Source organism: Hypanus sabinus, chromosome 2 (assembly GCF_030144855.1).
Source record: "Hypanus sabinus isolate sHypSab1 chromosome 2, sHypSab1.hap1, whole genome shotgun sequence".
Classification (NCBI taxonomy): Eukaryota; Metazoa; Chordata; class Chondrichthyes; order Myliobatiformes; family Dasyatidae; genus Hypanus; species Hypanus sabinus.
In genome coordinates this window covers 29,250,924-29,272,909 of record NC_082707.1, presented here as the reverse complement: position 1 = coordinate 29,272,909, position 21,986 = coordinate 29,250,924, and the positions used below count along the sequence as shown (strand labels likewise).

At 39.9% G+C, this 21,986-nt stretch overlaps 1 protein-coding gene across 1 annotated transcript; it reads left to right on the top strand.

Annotated features, from left to right (window-relative positions):
* Positions 1–9,417: 9,417 nt before the first annotated feature.
* LOC132404506 (rhodopsin kinase grk7-a-like) lies at positions 9,418–20,087 on the top strand. Its single transcript, XM_059988660.1, has 4 exons — positions 9,418–10,020; positions 10,158–10,595; positions 13,070–13,341; positions 18,933–20,087. The coding sequence occupies exons 1-4, from the start codon at positions 9,418–9,420 to the stop codon at positions 19,282–19,284; spliced, it is 1,665 nt and encodes a 554-aa protein (XP_059844643.1). The 3' UTR covers positions 19,285–20,087.
* Positions 20,088–21,986: the final 1,899 nt, after the last annotated feature.

Below are 21,986 nucleotides of genomic sequence, written 5' to 3'. Positions count from 1 at the left end.
TGGGATCCCTGATGATGGATGCTGCTTTCCTATGACAGTGTTTCATGTAGAGAGCTTTACCCATGAAGGACTGGGATGAAACCACTATTTTTTGTAAGATTTTCCATTCAAGGGATTGCTTCTTCCATACCAGGCTGTGATGCAGCTAGTCGATATACTCTCCACTACAGAAGCTTGTCTAAGTTTTAGATGTCATGCCGAATCTCTGCAAACTCCTAAGGGAGTAGAGACGTTATGGTGCTTTCTTTGTAATTGCACTTACATGCTGGGCCCAGGATAGCACTGAGGAATTTAAAGTTACTGACCCTCTCCACCTCTGATGATGACTGGCTCATGGACCTCTGGTTTCCTTCTCCTGAAATTTATAATCAATTCCTTGGTCTTGTTGGCGTTGAACTGTTGTAATGACACCACTCAGCCGAATTTTCAATCTCCCTCCTATATGCTGTGATGATTCATCACCACCTTTTACTTGGCCTCGACGATGGTGACATCAGCAAACTTGAATATGGCATTGGAGCTGTGCTTGGCCACACAGTTATAGGTGTAAAGTGAGAAGAGCAGAGGGCTGAGCACATATCCTTGTGATACACCTGTGCTGATGGAGATCATGTAGAAGAAATTGCGGCCAATCTGAACTGACTAGGATCTACAGATGAGGAAATCCAAGACCCAATTGCACAAGGAGGTATTGAGACCATGGTCCAGGAGCCTACTGATCAGATTTGAGGGAATGATGGTATTGAATGCTCAGCTATAGTTGATAAAGGGCTCCAAAGGTAGTCATAGCCAAAGGGCGGTAGTGGGGTCGAACTCCCACTGCTAAACAAATGCTCTTCATGGGGTGCGTCTCAAACAGCCTCTGACAACCAAGTCCAACTCCTGGCCTTCACGTGTGGCATAGTTCTTATGCCCGGCGAAGCTGTTCTCACTGACAGGAGAAGGGGCAAAGGTGAGCCATTGGTGCCTTAAAACCAGTTGCTCCGGGCAGATGGGGCTCGTTAACCACGGATGGTAGCTCATCTAGGTGAGGGAAAACTCCGATTTCAAACCTCCACTGCCTTGCGGCTATACCCGCACATGGGAAAGGCTTTGGGAGTAAACCAGGTGGAAAAATCCGGAGTCGGAGTCCCGAAGGCGGCTGACTGCTGGACCCAGCACCGGCACGGCAACTCCCGCGATGCTGCTGGCACCAAACTGTACCGACTTCCGTCGTTCCTTTGGACCCGTCATCAGCATGGAGAGGGGGGGTCCCACTGCATGGGCAACAGACAGACCTCCATAGCAACTCTGCCCTGGCTTGCGCCCTGGAGAAGCCACTCCCAGAGATGCAGTACCCATGGTCAACCACGACCAACAGAAGCCACACTCCAAGTTGATAAAAAGCATCCTGACATATGCATCTTTGCTATCCAGATGTTCCAAGGTGGAATGAAGAGCCAGTGAGATGGCATCTGCTGTGGACCTGTTGCTCCATTAGGCAAATTGCAATGGATCCAAGTCACCTCTCAGGCAGGAACTGATATGGTTCATCACCATCCTCTCAAAAAAATTCATCACTGTGGATGTAAGTGCAACTGGGTGATAGTCACCATGCTCTTGTGAGGCACCATTATAATGGAAGCCTGCTTGAAGCAGGTGAATACCACACACTGCCGAAATGAGAAGTTAAAAAATCTTAGTGAACACACCAGCCAATTGGTTAGCACAGGTCTTTCGTATGTGACCAGATACCCCATCCAATCCAGATACTTTTTGTGGGTTCACCCTCCTGAAGGAAACCCGCACATTAGCTTCAGAGACTAAAATCATAGGATCATCGGGGGATGAGGAGTTCGCTTGGTTCCTCCATGTTCTAATGGTCAAAGCGAGCATAGGAGGCATTGGGCTCACCTGGAAGCAAACTGTGTTGTCTCCCACGTCATTTGATTTAACTATATAAGAGGTGTTAGCATTCAAGCTCTGCCAAAACTGTTGAGCATCCCTCATGATTCAGGTTTGGTCCATAACTTCTACTTTGTCCATGAGATGGCTTTTTAGAGCTGGACTTTTTGTAACTTCCCTTGTCTTCAGACTTACATGACTCTGATCTGGCCCTCAGCAGATGTTGGATCTCATGGTTCATCCAGGGCTTCTGATTAGGGAAGACTCTGAATGATTTAAAGGCAACACACTCATCTCCAGCTGTTTTAATAAAGTCTGTTGCAACCATGGTGTATTCATTCAAATCCCTAGATGAGTGCTTGAATATGGCCCAGTCCACTGACTTGTAGCAATCCCATAGCCACTCCTAGGCCTCCCATGACCGCCTCTTTGTTGTCCTGATCTCTGGAGTTTTGCTCTTTTGCCTCTGCCTAAACGCAGGTAGGAGAAGGCCAGGCAAGTGAGCAGATATATCCGTGATACATTAGTCAAGGAGGATAACATGGATGATGATCAGATTAGGAAGGTGCACTTTGACATTCTAGGGCTTTTCAATATTAAGATGCACAGTAGTTGGTGTCTTAAACAACAAGGAGAGGGTTAAGTCCCCAGGGCTTTTGGGATCTATCCTAGGAAAATTTGGGATGCAAGAGAAGAGATTGCTGAGTCCTTGACAGAGATCTTTGTAACAGAAGGAACAGCAGGTCTGATTATAGAAAGCAAAATGTAATTAATAAAGAGAAAGTATCTTACCTCGGAGATAAAGAAGTAGAATGATGTTGGGTAGGGTTAAATGGTGAGAGATCAAAGCATATTTTGTTTAGAAGAATCTGATTGCCCATCTGCACAGTTCAGTGGAAGTTAACATGCAAGTACAGCAAGCAATTAGAGAGGCAAATGATATTGCTCCCCTTTATTGCAAGGGAATTTGTGTACAAGATTTAAGTTATCTTACTGTACTTAAATGGACCCTGGTGATTTCACACTTGCAATATCATGTACAGGTCCCCTTACCTAAAGAAGGAGGTATCAGAGCAGGCTCACCATTTGATTACTGAGACAGAGGATTTGCCTTATCGGTGGAGATTAAGCAAACTGGGCCCATATTCTCTTAATATTAAATGTATCAGATGTAATCTGATTGTAACAAGACAAAGATTACAAGTCTCGGCAGGGTAGTAGCAGAATGATAATTCCCTCTCTCTACTGTCCAGAAATAGGTTCTGAAGTTCTAAATATCACCCAGGGGATCATAAACCTTGGTAATTCTCTATCCAAGAGGGCTACGGAAAGGAACATTTTGCTCTTGGAGATATTGAAGATAGAGGTCAATATTAGGGAAATCAAGGGATATGAGGTTGCTCAGGAAAGAGGCAACGCTCAGCCATAAATCTTATTGCACAGTGGACCACCTACAAATGGTCAAATGGTTTACTGTTTTCATGTCTTATGTTGTTACAGATAGGCAGAGCCATAAAGTGACCCTCAGCTGAAAGATTACATGGTGCAGCACTTCCTTGGTCCTAAAATTTTGACTCTGGAAAGGGGACAGAAGGAATCAGCTTGATCAAAAAGCTGGCAGCAGCATTTGTGAGTTTGGATATCACCATCAAGCCCGAGAAATTATAAACATCAGTCTGAAATTTGTAACAAGCATGGTCATTTAATTCAGTGGCAGCTCATCTTCTGTACTTGAATCGCCGACTGCTCTAATGAAAATAACCTCATCTGCAACTCTCAAATTTCATCAACCTCATTAATTACAAGTTCAGTGCTAGTTAGAACTTCTTCTGACAGAGCTGAGCCCATATATCACACTAATTACATATTCCTCTGATAATCATACTCAGAATATTACTTTCAAAGTAATTTTCATTTCTAACTTTAAATTAAGGATGCCTTATATAGTGGTGAGGATCTAAGGTTTTAGAGGATTATCCTTTCAACATAACCTAGTTTTATCTCAAGCTCCATGCACAGTCTGTTTCTGACAGTTTCTTTACATAAACGCCTCAGAGCAAAACATTCTCTGAGAGTTGTGAACTAATTTTGGTGGACATTTTAAAGAATGTGCAGTGATGACAGCTTTTATGTCTCTCTGCTGTTGATGGTTATTTTTTATAACACAGTATCTAAGCAACATCTGAAATTGCTTTTCAAGATAAACTCATAGCAATTTTACATAAGAGTTAGACAGATCAAGGGTGACAGTAACATGGTTACTGTGAGATAAAACAAAGTCTATCTAGTTGGGTTGAATCATCAATTGTTTAAAAAATCATCAGGAGGCTGGTAACATACAGCTCTTTCAGAAAAAAATGTTTTGCTTAGCAAAACCCTGATAAAGTCGAAAACAGACAAATGTTATTTAATGAATGAATTTTCCAATCTATGTTAGTAACAGTGATTGAAACATTTGTAGTGTAACGAGAAATCTAATCAACAATATAAAGATGTGATATCAAATTAGAAAACAATTATCTGTGAACATGAATATCTGTTTTGACATTAAAAAGCATTTCATTAGAAGCAATCCATGTAATGGGTGAATTTGGGAAATGATTGGAATCTGATTGTGAAAGAAGAGGTCGATATGCATTATTGGTTACTGGAAGGTGATGATGGCTAGATAAATGTTAGAAGGCCTGTGAGGAGAATGTCAATGCAATTTTTAAAAGAGATTTAGTAAGTCATTTTTGGGTGTGCAATATTTTAGAATATATAAGGATAAGCATATATTGCATTTATATAGCAATAGCTTTCAAAACTTCAGGATGTTCTGAGGTACTTTTAATTAATTAAGTATTTTTGAAGTGTGTGTGTAGGCCTCCGTTTGTCTCGATAGACCAATGGATTTGCGCCTTGGGAAGTTTCCAGGGTGCAAGCCTGGGCAGGGTTGTATGGAAGACCGGCAGCTGCCCAAGCTGCAAGTCTCCCCTCTCCACGCCACCGATGTCCTAAAGCGGCAAGATATGTGGAATGAAGCTTTATGGAGGGTGAGAAAATGGGGATAGGTTGAAAACAAGGAAGAGAATTGTAAAGTCAAACCATTACCTCACTGAGAGTTAATATACATCATGGGTGACAGTGGTGGCTGGTTAATGTTCTAAAGAAAAGAGAAATAGAGAAAAGAAGCACTTTGGGAGGGAATTCTAGAGATAAGAGCTTTTGTGGAGAAATTCAGTTCAAGAATAGTGAAGAGGGCAGATGTGGAAGAGCATTATAAAAGTTGAATCAATTGTACGGAGAGGGAAATTCAAATGCACTAAAGGATTTGTAAAGTTCAAATCAAGGTGTCGCTTAACCAGAAGACAATATAGGCTAACAGGCAGAGAGCAGATGGACAAATGAGATCTGGGGCAAGTTGGGCATGACCTGCTGATATATCAGGGGGTAGAACAGCAGAGGCTGGTCAGGTGTACAATGAACGTGGTTAAAAAGTGTGTCAAAGAGGATTCTAAAAGAAGGTAAGCTGAGTCAGGCAGAAATGCAGCAACGTTACAGAGGCTGAAAGTTGACACAGCTACGTAGTCCAATACTCAACTCGCAGGTTCAATGCAATACTATGGTTAGTAACACACACAAAATGCTGGTGGAACACAGCAGGCCAGACAGCATCTATAAGGAGAAGCATTGTCAATGTTTCTAGCCGAGACCCTTCCGTTGCAGGTCTCGGCCCGAAACGTCAACAGCGCTTCTCCCCATAGATGCTGCCTGGCCTGCTGTATTCCACCAGCATTTTGTGTGTGTTGCTTGAATTTCCAGCATCTGCAGATTTCCTCGTGTTGACCATGGTGAGTAGCAGTCTTGTCTCGCTTCAGACAGATGCCAGGGAGATCAATAGATAAAATTACTTAGGAAGTCTTTTGTGACTTACCAAATATCCTCAAACTCCCAATGAAGTATAGCCACTGATGTGCTTTCTTCATGATTGCATCAATGTGCTGGGTGCAGAATAGATCCTCAGAGATATTGATGCACAGGAACTTGAAGCTGCTCACCCTTTCAACTGAACACCCCTCAATGAGGACTTACGTGTGCGCTCCTGACTTACCCTTCCTGAAGTCCACAATCAATTTCTTGCAGCACACACAAAATGCTGGTGGAACACAGCAGGCCAGGCAACATCTACTGGGAGAAACACAGTCGATGTTTCGGGCCGAGACCCTTCGTCAGGACTAACTGAAAGGAAAGATAGTAAGAGATTTGAAAGTAGGAGGGGGAGGGGGAAATGCAAAATGATAGGAGAAAACTGTGTGGCCACTGGGAGTTCCTGTTTTCTCTGGCGGACAGAGCGTAGGTGTTCAGCGAAACAGTCTCCCAGTCCGCATCGGTCAGCAAAACGGTCTCCTAGTCTGCGTCGGATTAATTTCTGGGTCTTGTTAATGTCAAGTGCAAGACTGCTAATACAACACCACTGAATCAGCCATTTTATCTTACCATCTGAGATTCTACCAACAACAGTGGTGTCATCAGTGACTTTATAGATTGTATTTGAGGTAAGTCTTACTGCTTATGAAATTTGTCAAATATTTCTTTATTTCTGTTTTTAAATTGAATATGATTTCTGCTTCCAAGCCATTAAGTCCAATGTTTCATTTGATATGAGAGACGTTAACTACATTCTGAACAATTTCCATGTACAATCTCAGCAGGTCTTCTTTACTTCAGTCCTCCATTGCCTTTGGAATAAAGAGGAACTTCCCATTCCTCTTAATAACTATTAGCGTCCATTTTGAACTAGTACACTAAGATCTCTCTATACATCAGTATGCAACTGATAAGCAAGCAAACACAGTGGGAAGTGGACAAGAAAGAGAACCTGAAGCACAGAATTGATGATGATCTTAATGGCAGAACAGGCTCAAGCAATCATGCAGATCACTCCTGCATCTCCGTCTTATGTCATGAAAGAGGGATTGGGTTGTATTCCATTGTCAAAGTCATTGTCCACCTACACTTCAAATTTACCTGTTACAAATTCCAAGACTAAAGGGCTCAGAGATACACACACACATCCATAAGCATGTGAAGTATAAAACTGGGTTGGCAGTTTCCAACTAAAGTACAAAACAAGGCTTGAGTTCCAATTCTTAGCATGTTACTAAAATGAAGAAAAAATGCTTACTTTTAACTGAAACCTGTCCTTTATAAGTGGAAAATGGACTTCTAACTTTAGTTCAAACTCCTAGTTCCTGACACAAACTTTTGAAATTTGCAAATGCTGTCTGAATTACAGGACTCTCTGTCCAGCTGATTTGACTATGAGAGAAAGGAAATATGAGAGAGAAGCACAGAGACTGCATCTACCATCAACGACCAATTGATACCAATCCTGTTTTTATTCTCTCTACATTCACATCAGCTCTTACAGATGCTACCATTTAACTACACACCAGGGGCAATTTACACTGCCAAATAATTTACGAACTTGCACGCTTTTGGGAGGAAGAAGAACTATCTAAGAATGTTCAAATTCCACACAGAGAGAACTCAGGGTCATAATTAAACTTCAGACTCTTGCACTATGAGGCAGTGTCTCTACCAGCTGCACCACTGTGCCATCAGTTTAAAAAGGATTTGAGAAGTTCTTTATTAGTCAATGAATATTCTTTGATTGCCAGAATACAAAAGTTAGACATTGTAACTTCAGTATGTGTAGAATGGCTGGGTATGGTTCAGTGACAATGACTTGAATTGAAAATCCACACTTGAAAATTTTGGTCATGATGTCAGGAGGAAATGCCAACAAGAGAGAAGCAATTTCCTTCAAATAAAGGATAGAAATCTGTAGCGTGAGGAATCACGGGCACTTTTGGCCAAACCCAGTCATTCAAGCCCTACACTGGCAGAGGTCCAAGGACAGATCGCGTGCTATAGCCTGGAGACTCTGCAAAGCTCTAGACTGAGAAAATCAGAATACATTTCAAAAGGGAGACTGAGGGGTTAAGTTTTAAATGTATTGAGAACCGAGTTCTGACAGCACCAACAAATTTAAATCATTATTAATCATGCAAACATGTTATACATGTTCAAAATCAATGTTTACGAATAGTAAACTAATAATGACTGGATTTGCAAAAGTATCAGAGAACTTTGGACAGATAACAGAGAATTGCCAGAAATATGGAACTATAAATGACTTTGAGTAAGTTTCACTATTTTTGTATTTCACTTTTTATAGGTTTCCTTTGATTGACTGTTAAATGTTAAAATGAGAGGTGGATTTTGATTATAGTTCTCCTTTTTCTAAAATTACTTTATGTCCCCTTGTTGTACAAACAATTTTTCAAGTTTTGAGGCAGGTATGGAAGCCTGAAGACACACTCAACAATTCAGCAGCAGCTTCTTCCTCCCGACATCCGATTTCTAAATGAACATGGAATCCATTAACAATACCTATTTTATTTCTGTTTCAGCACTATTATTTTAACTATTTAATATATATATACTTACTGTAATTCAGTTTTTTCTCTATTTATTATGTATTGCATTATACTGCTGCCACAAAGTTAACAAATTTCACAACGTGTGTTGATGATATTAAATCTGATTCTGATTCTGACATAATTATTGCTCAAAGGTATGTGTTGCATTTTTACTATCGGTCAGAGTCACAGCTTGAGTAAAGACACCACTTCAGATGAAACAGAATTCCATCACGATGTAAAATCCACTTACAGTGTGTTGAAGGTTTACTGGGCACTTCATAAACTATTTACAACTTTATAAATAGAGAGCCCCTACATACACTGTGTACATTTGAAAGCCAATGACTAAATTACCATCTAGAGTGGATTACATCATTCTTCCTTTTGAAACAGTAATGTAAAATATTTTGATTCATATTCCTTAGTCTCATTTCATGAGATAACTAGAGTAAAATCTTCATTGGAGCTACAACCTGTTTAAATCAATATGGGAGAATGCAAATACTTCTGTTAATCTTAATTGATGTAGATGTTGAGCGATAAGTTTTAACTCCAGCTGAACTGAAATAACACTGCAGAAAGGTTCTTTCCTAACTCATGTCTCTGTAGCAAGTGAAGGAGCATCCATGCCTAAGTTTCGAAAAATAAAACACAGGGGTTTTCAATTTTATTACTTTGCTTTTAAGTTTCACTTTAAATAATGAACATTTACTTAAAAACTCAAATAAATTTTAAAGATCACATCATAATTTAAATATCTAATAAATATGTTTACTAAGTGTTGTGACAAGCTATGAGAGCCACTTAGTTCAAAAGCTGTGTAGCTAACCACCTATTTAAGCATGTTATCAAACACATCTTATAAATGCCTCTGACAATGAAACATGGAATCTACTTACAGAAATCCCTGAAGCATCATAATCCCTACACAGAGCACCAAAGGTACTTAGAGATATCTGTGAGGTATTTAGTGGCACAAAGTCTCAGGTTGTTCATAGTCAACAGGTACAGAAAAACTATTAGAGAATTTCATATTAAGCAAGGATCTACAAAATAAGACATCATGTGTGACATGGGAGCACTCGATAACCTAATTGCCAACACAATTTACCTGCAAGCTAGGAAAAGCATAGATGGAGGTATCAAGGAAATGCAAAAGAGACGACAAAGTTTGTTCCTGCCAAGCCATGCACAATGTGTTTCGGTGAAGCAAAGTATTGATATTGCATATGAGAGTGTGTGTGAACAACAACCAATTGGGAAAAGGTTGTTCCATCAGCTTACAGCAACAGTCCCAGAATATCAAGTTGCTGTTGACTTCATAAGTGAAGTTTCCAACTTTTATCTGGCTGAAAATGGAGTTAAGGAGAACTTGCGACAGAAGATTGTAACTGACTTTCTAAAGACTGGTTCAAAAAATTATCTGTCCTTTCTCAGTCAAGAACTGGTCGATAAGTGTAAAGCTGCTATGGAGAAGGAAACTGAAGAACTCCTGCCTCTGGCTGAATCAGAAGCTAAGATGTTCCTCAAGGAACGTGCTTTCCAGGACTTCCTAAACAGTCCATTCTTTGAAATGTTCTTGCAATGGAAAACCTTTGAACGTCAGCCTATAACTGAAAAATATTTTTATCAATTCAGAATTTTAGGTAAAGGAGGATTTGGAGAGGTAAGATATTATTTATGTAGAACATTAGGTTTGAGAAAAATTATAAGAGCAATAACTTCCAGGTAATTTTCAATACATTTACATTGAAATCATATTTTTATTGTTAAAGTTTCTAACAATTTTCTTTGCTTGTTCAGGTGTGTGCTATGCAAGTGAAAATAACTGGCAAAATGTATGCATGTAAACAGTTAGACAAGAAACGACTAAAGAAAAAGCATGGAGAGGAAATGGCCCTCCTTGAGAAAGAAATCTTGGAAACAGTTAACAGCCGTTTTATTGTCAACCTAGCTTATGCTTATGAAACCAAGAGCCATCTCTGCTTGGTGATGACCTTGATGAATGGAGGAGACCTGAAATTTCACATTTATAACATTGGAGAAAAGGGAATTGAAATGAACCGTGCAATATTTTACACAGCCCAGATTACCTGTGGAATTTTGCACCTGCATGCTCAGAATATTGTGTACCGTGACATGAAGCCTGAAAATGTTTTACTGGATGACAATGGAAACTGCAGACTCTCAGATTTGGGGCTGGCAGTCAGAATTAAGGAGGGCAAAGCCATTAACCATAAAGTAAGTGTGAACATGCAAATTTGACACACATGCACCAATAGAATTATTATGGTCTAGAAATCTCTAAATCTCATAAAGGAATCGGGTAAAATCTAGACACAAACATCCTAATAAAGATTCCCTTATGTTATTATGTCAGCTGGTAAGAGGAAAATTTATTATTAATCTGACAATGATTTATAAAGTACTATCCTGTGGAAAATGCACAGAAGCCCAAATTTTGCTACAGAAAAAGTAGCAAGTTGGGCAGGAACTGGTCATACTATTCTTGTGAAGTAAAATGCATAAATCGGTGAATGGTCTCCTGAGTTTATACTTCACAGATATATTGGCTTTAAAACACAAATGTATAAAGCTGTAGTGAATACTCCTCAGATACTAAATAAACATACCAGAAAATGCTAATGCTTCTCCAGTGGGTTAAGCCAAATTTTATGAGTTTTACCATTTCTCTTTGGCAATGAATATTTAACAGGTTAAAGATCCATCTTTTAAACCGTAATTATAGCTGGTGCTATTTCTCATTATTTTATTTTATTGCTTATTTTACTTATTTTTTTCTCTACCTTACTTTCTCCCTCACTTTACATCATTTACTTTATTTTCTGTACTTTTTCCATTATTACTTTATATCCACTCAAGGGACATGTGCTTCACAGACTGAGCCAGTGTTTAATTTCCCAACCCTACTTGCCTTTGAGAAAACGGTGGTGAGGTGACTCCCTGAACTGTTGCAGCCCTTAAGGTGTGGGTTTACTCGTAATGCTATTGCAAATGGTAATCATATGCATGACTCAGTAAGGATCCTCCAATCTGGCTGAATGTGGAGATACACCATTGCTCTCACTAGTCACACAGGCTCCAGATCCTCCGTACGGGACTCCACATTGAAACCACACCCCATTTGCTGTAAGCTGTGCCATACAAAAGGAATGTGGGCTCTTATAATAAACGTTGGATGGCCAGTGATCCTGTTTTCTAGTGTGCTGTTTGAACATCCTTTGCAAATTGCCAACACCATTCCACCAAATGCAATTTTAGTATCTGCTTAAAAATGTTAGATACACTGCAATTGAAGATCTTGCCTGAGCTTTTCAATCAAGCTGTATGTTGTAAAGTTACAGAGCATCTATATTTAATTCATCCTTGTTTTTTACTTGGAACTCTTACATTCATCTCAAATCGGAAAATTATTGCAATTCACTTAACTGTTTTGGAATAAATCGTTATCAAGTGGCCCAACACAGAATCCTTGTCATTACATTTACAATGCTTCAACTGTGTAAACACAAGTGCTGTATTCTTTCAATCCACGCATCCAAAACAATGAATAGATAAAAATATGTTCTCTCTTAATAACCACATAAGCATTAATAATGTATACCATTAATTTGCAGCTCAATGAGTTAAGAGGTTATCAGTGTTCTCGTAATTGAAAACGTAGGTGTAGAGACATGTCTTCTATCACCTACAGCGGACATGTGATCTGAGTATTTGCAGACAGCATTTGTCAATCTCCAACACTGGAACACATTCAATGCAAGAAAAGGGGATGAATTTCTATCTCAGGAAAAGTAATAGATAAGCAGAAATGCACAACAAGGCTATATTAATGTGGAGTAAACACACACAAAATGCCAGAGGAACTCAGTAGGCCAGGCAGCATCTATGGAAAAGAATAAACAGTTGATGTTTTGGGCCAAAACAATGACTGTTTACTCTTTTCCACGGATGCTGCCTGGCCTGCTGAGTTCCTCCGGCATTTTGTGTGTATTGCTTTGGATTTCCAGCACCTGCAAACTTTCTCTTGTTTATAGTAATGTAGATGTTGTAATGAGTTCATTGATCAGACAGAGTGTTTAGCGAAGGATGCTCATTTGGGAAAGACCATGGAGCTGTGGGACATATTGGACAGCAAAGTTAGTGGAGGGAAATAAATGGATGATGAATATTATAAATTAGAATGGAAAAGCAAAAGTATCAAAAGTGAAAAATCTGTAGGCTATAATCATATGTTGGAAAGTGAAATGCAGTAAACTATAAACTTCATAAAATAATTGCTTTTGTACATTGCAGATAGACCATTTTGTTTTAGCAGATAACAGCAGTATTTAAAGTGTAGGCTGGATTTGTTTCAGCTATTTGCACCAGTGACTCATTTTAATTCTTCCAATCTGCGCTCCTATTATGAATTTTCTCAAATCTGAACACATTTTTAAACTGCTTTAGCCTCAATCCATGAAATGACACATCCTGCAGCTTTTTAATCACAACCTAACAATAATTACACATTAACTCAAAACTATCTCTGTATAACACAGGTGTCCTACCAGTACACCTACATTACCCAGTTATTGGCTGATGAACTGTTCAGTTGAGAATATACCATATATAAATTTTAATTGGACTAATGCAATGATGCTTTTGCTTTTATTTATGTATTTAAAATGTTCTTTGTTTCTTTAATACTTCAGGCCGGAACTAATGGTTATATGGCTCCAGAGATTTTAAAAGAAGAAAAGTACACATATTCTGTGGATTGGTTTGCTCTAGGATGCAGCATTTACGAAATGATTGCAGGCAGAACTCCTTTTAAGGATTATAAGGAAAAGGTCAGTAAAGATGAAGTGACAAGGAGAACACTGGAAGACGAAGTGAAATACGAACACCCTAAATTCACAGAAGAGTCAAAGGACATCTGCCAACTGCTTTTGGCCAAAAACTCAGAGGAGCGCTTGGGCTGCAGGTAAGCTGCTTGAAATAGTCAAGTCTGTGAATCATTTTTCTTTCCACTGTGTTAGTCTGTAATGATAACTTGAGTATGATTGTTATTCTAAAATATGTTTAGTATGCCAGAATTACTGCTGGGACAGCTGGCATTTGAGAGAAGTTGACTATTTAATCATCTAAGAGAAAACATAAATGCTATTGTTTCAAGATGCTTTATTTCATTATGAAGTGGAAACTGTAAATTCAGGAATTTAAATCAACCTACAATGTTTCCCTATCAATCCACTTCCCATCAAATTATTTTAATTACAATGTACACTATTACTTAGTGTTTTTATTCATACATTTCTCCTTCATGTGGATTAACTACTCCTACAAAGGCCAGTATCTGGAACTTCCCAAACACTCTGCACCTGCCCTACTCATATGGCGAGCTTGCTGCTGCCCTGTAACAATATAAGCAGACTATTCAGATTATTGATCCTGTCGCATATCATTTTTATTCATTTTACTGGATGTATCAGATACTGAATCTGCCTATACGTAATGCCATTCATTAGGGAAGATAGTGGTGGTGAGCTCCTTGTTCTATTGTTCTCCTAATGAAGGTTGTTGCATGAATGAAGGCACCAGGGAGAAACAATGGTAGACATGAAGCAGTCTCTTTATTTGACAAAATATCACAAATAAACTGACAGATATTGGAGAAGGGAGAGGGAGAAGGGAGAAAGGGGAAGAAGGGGGAAGGGAAAAGGGAAGGGGGGAAAGGGAGGGGGAGAGAAGGGAAGAGGGAGAGAGGAAGAGTGAGAGAGGGATGGGGAGAAGGAGAGAAGAGGAAGAGAGAGACAGGGAGAGAGGGAGAGGGAGGGGGAGGGGACCCTTTTGAAGCAAGAGGTCTGTTTGGCCCAGCACTACACAACATTTTGTGCTAAAGATCAAAGAAATCAGGACAATTCAAACAAATCCATATTTACACTACTTCCCTTCCCAAAACACCCTAATAATTCACAGAGTGATGTTGAGGAGTTTCAGTATTTAGACTCTGTGATGGTGAAAGAGTGGTGATATATTTCCAAACCATGGCCTTACGTGGGCTTGAAAGGAACATGGTTTCCCTGTGCACCAGCTGCCCTTGCCCTGCTTGATGGTGGAGATCATGGATTAGGAAGGTTTCTCAGAGTAGTTCAGGTGAATAAAAGCTGTTATTTTGTGGATGGTACACACTATTGCAATGTTGTGTTGGTGGCAGAGGGAAACCATACTCCAGTTGATGATTCAGTGATAGTCAAACAAAAGCTGCTCTGTGCTGAATGATGTCAAATTTCTTCCAAGTTGTCAAGAGCTCCACTCATCCAGGCTACATTGAGGACTTCCCATTGCACTCCCGACCTGTGTCCTGTTGATGGCTGTGTGGTCACTCACTGCAGGATTCCCAGCCTATTCTTGCAACCAGTGTTTTTTTTTGGCTGGTACAATTGAATCTCTGACCAACAGTTGAGTGCACACTTTCAATGGTAGGAGATTAGTGCTGGTTATACCATTCTAAATGTTGATGACAGTTGGTTAGAATCTCCCTCGCTTGAGATAGTATTTGCCTTGAACTTATTGTCCACTTATTATTCTACACCTAAGTTTCAATTAGATCTTGCTTCATATAGGAATAGACAGGTTTATCTTTGGAGTTATGATGACATGTAACTTTATTCAATCATATGTGAACATCAGCATATTTATTGGCAGGTTATTGACAAAGTAGAGGAACTGTAGGTAGTCCTGGGACTGAAATGATCATAAGACATTAGCAGAATTAGGCCATTCAGCCCATTGAGTCTGCTCCATCATGGCTGATCCCAGATCCACTCAACCCCATACACCTGCCTTCTCACCATATTCTTTGATGCCCTGACCGATCAGGAAACTATCAACTTAAATATACCTATGGACTTGGCCTCCACTGCAATCTGTGGCAGAGCTTTCCACAGATTCACTACTTTCTGGCTAAAAATCCTCCTTATCTCTTCTAAAAGGTCACCCCTCAATTTTAAGGCTGCACCCTCTATTTCTGGATACCCCCATAATAGGGAACACCCTACCCTCATCTACCTCATCTAGTACTTTCAACATTCAGTGGGTTTCAATGAGAATCCCCACATTCTTCTAAATTCCAGTGACTACAGGCTCAAACTGCCAAATGCACCTTGCATGTTAACTCCTTCATTCCCAGAATCAGCCTCATGAACCTTCTCTGGACTCTCTCCAATGTCAACTCATCCTTTCTGAGATATGGGGCCCAAAACTATTGACAATACTCCAAGTGCGGCCTGACTAGTGTCTTTTAAAGGCTGTGCATTATCTCTTTGCTTTTATATTCTATTCCCCTGAAATAAATGCCAAGATTACACTTGCCTTCTTTACCACAGACTCAACCTGTAAATTAACCTTTGGGGAGTCTTGCATGAGGACTTCTAAATCCCCCTGCATTTGCGATGATTGAATCTTCTCCCCATTTAGATAATAGTCAGCACTATTGTTCCTTTTACCAAAATGCATTATCGTACATTTCCCAACATTGTATTCCAACTGTACTTTTTTTACCCAAACTTTGCATTGCTTCCTCAGCACTACCTACACCTCCACCTATCTTCTTGTCATCAATTCTATTATCCAAATTATTGACAAACAATGTGAAAAGTAGCGGTCCACTTATTAACTCCTGAGGAACACCACTAGTCACTGGCAGCCAATCCAGAAAAGGCCCCATTTATTCCCACTCGCTGCCTCATGCCTGTCAGCCAATCCTCTATCCATGCCAGTATCTTTCCTGTAATGCCATATGATGTTAACTCCCCGGCACTGTATTTCATCAGCTACCTCTAATTTGTCTAAGTCCCCTGCAGACTCTCTACTTCCTCAAAACTACCTGCCACTCCACCAATCTTTGTATCATCCACAAACTTTGCAATTCCATCATCCAAATCATTGACACATAACATAAAAAGAATCAGTCCCAACAAAAACCCCTGTAGAACACTACTAGTCACCGGCAGCCGACCAGAAAAGGCTACTTTTATTCTCACTCTTTCCCTCTTGCCAATCAGCCACTGCTTTATCCATGCTATCTTTCCTATAATACCATGGGCTCATAACTTGTTAAGTAGACTCATGGGAGGCACCTTTTCAAAAACGTTCTGAAAATCCAAATACACAACATCAATTGATTCTCTTTTGTCTCTCCTGCATGTTATTTCTTCAAATAATTCCAACAGATTTGTCAGGCAAGATTTTCTCTTGAGGAAACCATGCTGACTATAGCCTATTTTATCATGTGCCTCCAAGTACTCCAAAAGCACATCCTTAATGATTGACTCCAACATCTTCCCAAACACTGAAGTCAGACTAACTGGCCTATAATTTCCTTTCTTTTGCCTCTCTTCTCGAAGAGTGGAATTACATTTGGAATTTTCCAGTCTTCCAGAACCATTCCAGAATCTAGTGATTCTTGAAAAATAACTACTAATGCCTCCACAATCTCAGCAGCTACCTCTATCAGAACCCCTAGTGTGTACACTATCTGATCCAGGTGACTTATCTACCTTCAGACCTTTCCGTTTCCCAAGAACTTTCTCTTTAGGAATGCTAACTTCACACACTTCATGACCCCTAACATCTGGAACTTCCACCATATTGCAAGAGTCTTCCACAGTGAAGACTGATGCAAAATACTTATCAGTTCATCCACCATTTCCTTCTGCCCTATTACTGCCTCTCCACCATTGTTTTCCAACGGTCCGCATTACGTGGGTAACATGCTAATACTTAGCCACTGAAAAGTGAGAAAGGTATAAACCGTTAGTTTAGCTGCCTAATCACTTTCTACCAGTGAGGGTGAAAAACATACAAGTTTGTTAAAAAGTACAAATCTTATTAAAAGTAAACAGGGGTTTCCAACACAGGATATTCCAAGGATCTTTCCAGGATATCCTAGTATATCGTGGGTATATCCTGTTTATATCCAACATATTTCACAACATATTAAACCCGTATCTGAGGACTTACACAATGATTGCACAGAAGACAAGCTGTATTGTGTTTCACAGCAGACTGCTGCAACATCCAATGACTCAGAGACTTGGACTTGTGGTGAACTACGTGTACCTGTCTGGACACCCCCCCTGCTGACTGCTCCTGTGGCTCCTCCCACAGGCCCCTGTATAAAGGCGATCTGAGGCCTGATGCTCGGCCTCAGTCTCCAGGATGTAGTATGATGGTCACTCACTTCTGGTTCCTTCTTCCAGTCAATAAAAGCAGATATCTTGCCTTACATCTCAGAGTGAGTTATTGATGGTGCATCAGGACTATACATTTTTTTGTGTGCCTCGTGCTGTGTATGAATGTTGGCACTGTGTTTTGCACGTTGGCCCTGTAGTTATGCTGTTGCGTTTGGCTGTATTCATGGGTATCCAGATATGGTTGAATTAAAATTAAACTGGAACTTGAACTGAGGTGAAAAAAAATTTGTGCTGTTAGGCATGAGGTGTGAGGATGTAAGAAGTTTTTTGACCCGTCTCCCCCAATTTTGACTTACCTCCAAGTGTTTGTAAGGAGGATTTGGCAACTTTTGCCTTTCCCATCTTCAGATTTGGTTCTTGGGTCAGGAATGGACAGGCAGTGGATAAACTTCTGGGCTGCTCACCCAGAAACCCAGGTTAAAGATAGGAGTTCAATATCGCATTTGGGGAATTTCATTTCATTTAGTTAAGAGATGTGAAATTTAATAGGAGGTACAAGTAATTCTAAACATGAAACTACTGATCTGTTGTAAAATTACATCATTTTCAGAGAAGGGAATCTTCATGCAGGTTGAATTATGTATTACTCCACATCACGAAGCAAAGGAGTTAACTCTCCTGTCTGAAATAGCCATTAATTTTCACAAGGTAGTATAGTATTCTTCTCCTAATTCTGTCATAGTGCCCACTTTACAGCACATAGCATTGGCAAAATATAAACACAGAGCACAGATTATTTAAAATTAAATGGTCTTTGTTCTCACAATTCAAACCTTTATTACTTTTCAAACCAGACAGAATTACTTTCAGACAGGATAGATTCATTGGTGCATTACAAAATAAAATACTTAATTGTTTTCCTCCAAAAGGAATTGTTACATAATTCAAAACAGAGACAACAGCTTTTTGTAATTTTTTTCAAATAATATTCTTCTAATATTTAAAAGTACTTAATTTGTCTTGTAAATTGGGCATGATGACATCACGCTTACTGCACCCAACTATGCTTTACATGTTTCATACTGTAAATGTTTTATTTGCAATTTAAATTGATTGGTTGATTGGTTAAATTGATTGACTAAATGATTGGTTTGAAGATGTTTTTAAAAGAAACATCTTATTGTGGGATTATGACATTCTGTTACACTATCAGATCAATAACGTCTTAGAGATAAAAGAACTGAAATGCTTATTGATAAAAGTAGATCATGAGGTGATACTACTTCCCTTTAATTCTTCTTTGAAGTATGAGAGTAAATTTAAGAACACCAACTTAAAATTTAGGCTAATTTGATATCATACACTTTTTTCACTTTAGAGGAGAAAATGATGACCTTAGAAAACACCCTTTCTTCAAATCTATCAACTTCCAACGTTTAGAAGCTGGACTTATCAAGCCACCTTTTGTGCCAGACCCCAGTACGGTGTACTGTAAGGATCTTGGAGACATTGCTGATTTCTCTGAAGTCCAAGGTATTGACATTATTGACAAGGATAAGCAGTTTTACAAGAAATTTGCCACAGGGGCTGTCGCCATTCCTTGGCAAGAAGAAATGATTGAATGTGGTCTTTATGAAGAACTCAGCAATCCCACTAGGAAACCATCAAAGGCAGGAGTGATGCAAAATGGCACTGATGAGGCTAAGTCAGGTGTTTGCATGATTCTGTGAAAGGGAAAATCTACCCTTATCTTTCTGTGATTACACCCTCTGCAGATTACTCATTAATTAGAAATTAGAATTTGCTTCTCTCTCATGCTAGGGAAATTTGCTTACAGACATTAGCTCCTGATCAGCACCACCAATGAAAAAAGATATGCATTGTATATAAACATCTGGCATAATTCTGTGGAGAAACGGAAACATAAAAAACCACAAATCTAGTTGCAGATGAAAAAAAATTAAATAATATATTCTCCAAAAGTACCTGTCAAATTGCTGTGAGTCAATGAAAGCAGCACTTAATAGAAGTGGTCCTGTTCTGAAATACATTTTGTTCCACTGCATATATATGGTGTCAATTTCAGTAATAGGTAAATAAAGGCAAAAGAAAATTTATATGTTGAAATATGACTGAAAACAAAATAATTTGGGGCTTTGAATTTACCAAGGTTCTCATTTTCCGTACAGGTAAGTTACATAGGAATTATCTTAATTCACTAGATATAATCTAACTCCTCTCTGATAGTTATGGTGATAGAAATTTGCAAAACTAGTGCATTTTGGAATACTGCACTTTTATTCAAACTGGAGTCCGGAAATGATCTGGAAAATGTGTAGCTCAGGTAGTCGGAAGTTGAGTTGCTCTCCGATCTTGGCAATTTATTTGCAAATGTTTCCTCATCATTGCTGCTCTGATGACATCCCTGCTGGCAGCTCCTTCCAATTTACTTTGGCCAACTCCTCTCCCATACCACTGTAATTTCCCTCACTCCACTGAAATACTGCTATGTCAGAATTTACTTTCTTCCTATCAAATTTCAAGTTGAACTTAATCATATTGTGATCACTGGTTCCTAAGGGTTCTTTTACCTTAGGCCTCCAGTTCATTACACAACACCCAATCCAGTATAGCTGATCCTCTAGTAGGCTCAACGACAAACTGCTCTAGAAGCCATCTCATCGGCATTCAACAAACTCACTCTAAGATCCATTACCAACCTGATCTTCCCAATCGACCTGCATGTGAAAATCTCCCATGACTATCATAACTTTACCCTTTTGACTCGCCTTTTCTATTTCCTGTTGTAATCTGTGGTCCACCTCCCAGCCACTGTTGGGAGGCCTGTATATAACTGGCATCAGGGTCCTTTTACCCTTGCAGTTTCTTAACCCAACCCACAAGGATTTAACATCTTCTGATCCTATGTCACATCCTTCTACTGACTTGATTCCATTCTTTATCAGCAGAGCCACGCCTTCCCCTCTGCCTACCTTCCCATCCCTGTGATACAACATGTAACCTGGAACATTCAGCTCCCAAATACAACCATCCTTCAGCCCCGATTCAGTAATGGCCACAACATTATACCTGGTAATCTGTAAAAGTGCCACAAGATCATCCACCTTATTTCTTATACTCCGCGCATTGAGATACAACACCTTGAGTACCGTATTTGCTACCCTTTCTGATTTTGCATCCCTAATGTACTGATACTCACCCTGTTGGCGGCAACTATGCCCTGTCATCTGCCTGCCCTTCCTGACAGTCTGTATGCATGCTATCTTTACTTTTTTTACCGTCTGTCCTTTCCTCAGTCCCTTCATTCCGGTTGCCACCCACCTGCCAAATTAGTTTAAACCCTCCCCAGTAGCTCTAACAAACCTGCCTGCAAGAATATTGGTCCCCGTTGGGTTCAAGTGCAACCATCACTTTTGTACAGGTCATACCTCCCCCAGAAGAGATCCCAATGATCCAAGAGCCTGAAGCCCTGCCCCCTGTACCAGCTTCTCAGTCACGCATTTATCTACCAAATCATCCTGTTTCTACCTTCACTGGCGTGTGGCACAGGCAGCAATCCAGAAATTACTACGTTGGAGGTCCAGCTAACCATCACCCCTTGACATTCAGTGGCATCTCCATCACTGAATCCCCCAGTATCAACATCCTGGGGGTTACCGTTGACAGGAAACTTAACTGGTCTAGCCATATAAACACCATGGCTCTCACAGCCGGTCAAAGGCTAGGTGTAACACACCTCCTGACTCCCCAAAGCCTGTCCACCATCTACATGGCCCAGGACAGGAGTATAATGGAATATTCACCACTCTCCTGGATGAGTGCAGCTCCATCAACACTCAAGAGGCTTGACACCATCCAGTACAAGGCAGCCCACTTGATTGGTATCCCTTCCACAAGCATCCCATCCCTTGACCATTCACGAACAGTTGCAGCAGTGTGTACTATCTACAAGATGCACGGCAACAACACACCAAAGTTCCTGAGGTTACAACACACCTTCCAGACCCATGACCACTACCATCTAGAAGGACGAGAACAGCAGATACCTGGGAACATCATCACTTGGAAATCCTCCTCCAAGTCACTCACCATCCTGACTTGGAAACATATCACTGGTCTTTCATTGTCACTGGGTCAAATCATGGAATTCCCTCCCTAACAGCACTGTAGGTGTACCTACACCTGAGGGACTGCAGCAGTTCAAGAAGGTAGCTCATCACCACTTTTCAAGGGAAACTAGGGATGGGCAATAAATGTTGGCTTAGCTGGCAACACCCATATCCTGTAAACAAACAAACAAATAAATAAATAAATAACATGAAGTCATTGAAAATCCCAGTAGCTCAACTCCAATACTCACTGACGAATGAAAAATGTTTGATGGTGAATGTAGTGTATGTTAATCAATAAG

Excerpts from the sequence above, each read along its gene's own strand:
- LOC132404506 (XM_059988660.1), top strand. The coding sequence starts at position 9,418 with ATGTGTGACATGGGAGCACTCGATAACCTAATTGCCAACACAATTTAC. Across the intron at positions 10,021-10,157 it reads GTAAAGGAGGATTTGGAGAG|GTGTGTGCTATGCAAGTGAA; the intron begins GTAAGATATTAT and ends TTGCTTGTTCAG. Across the intron at positions 10,596-13,069 it reads GCAAAGCCATTAACCATAAA|GCCGGAACTAATGGTTATAT; the intron begins GTAAGTGTGAAC and ends TTAATACTTCAG.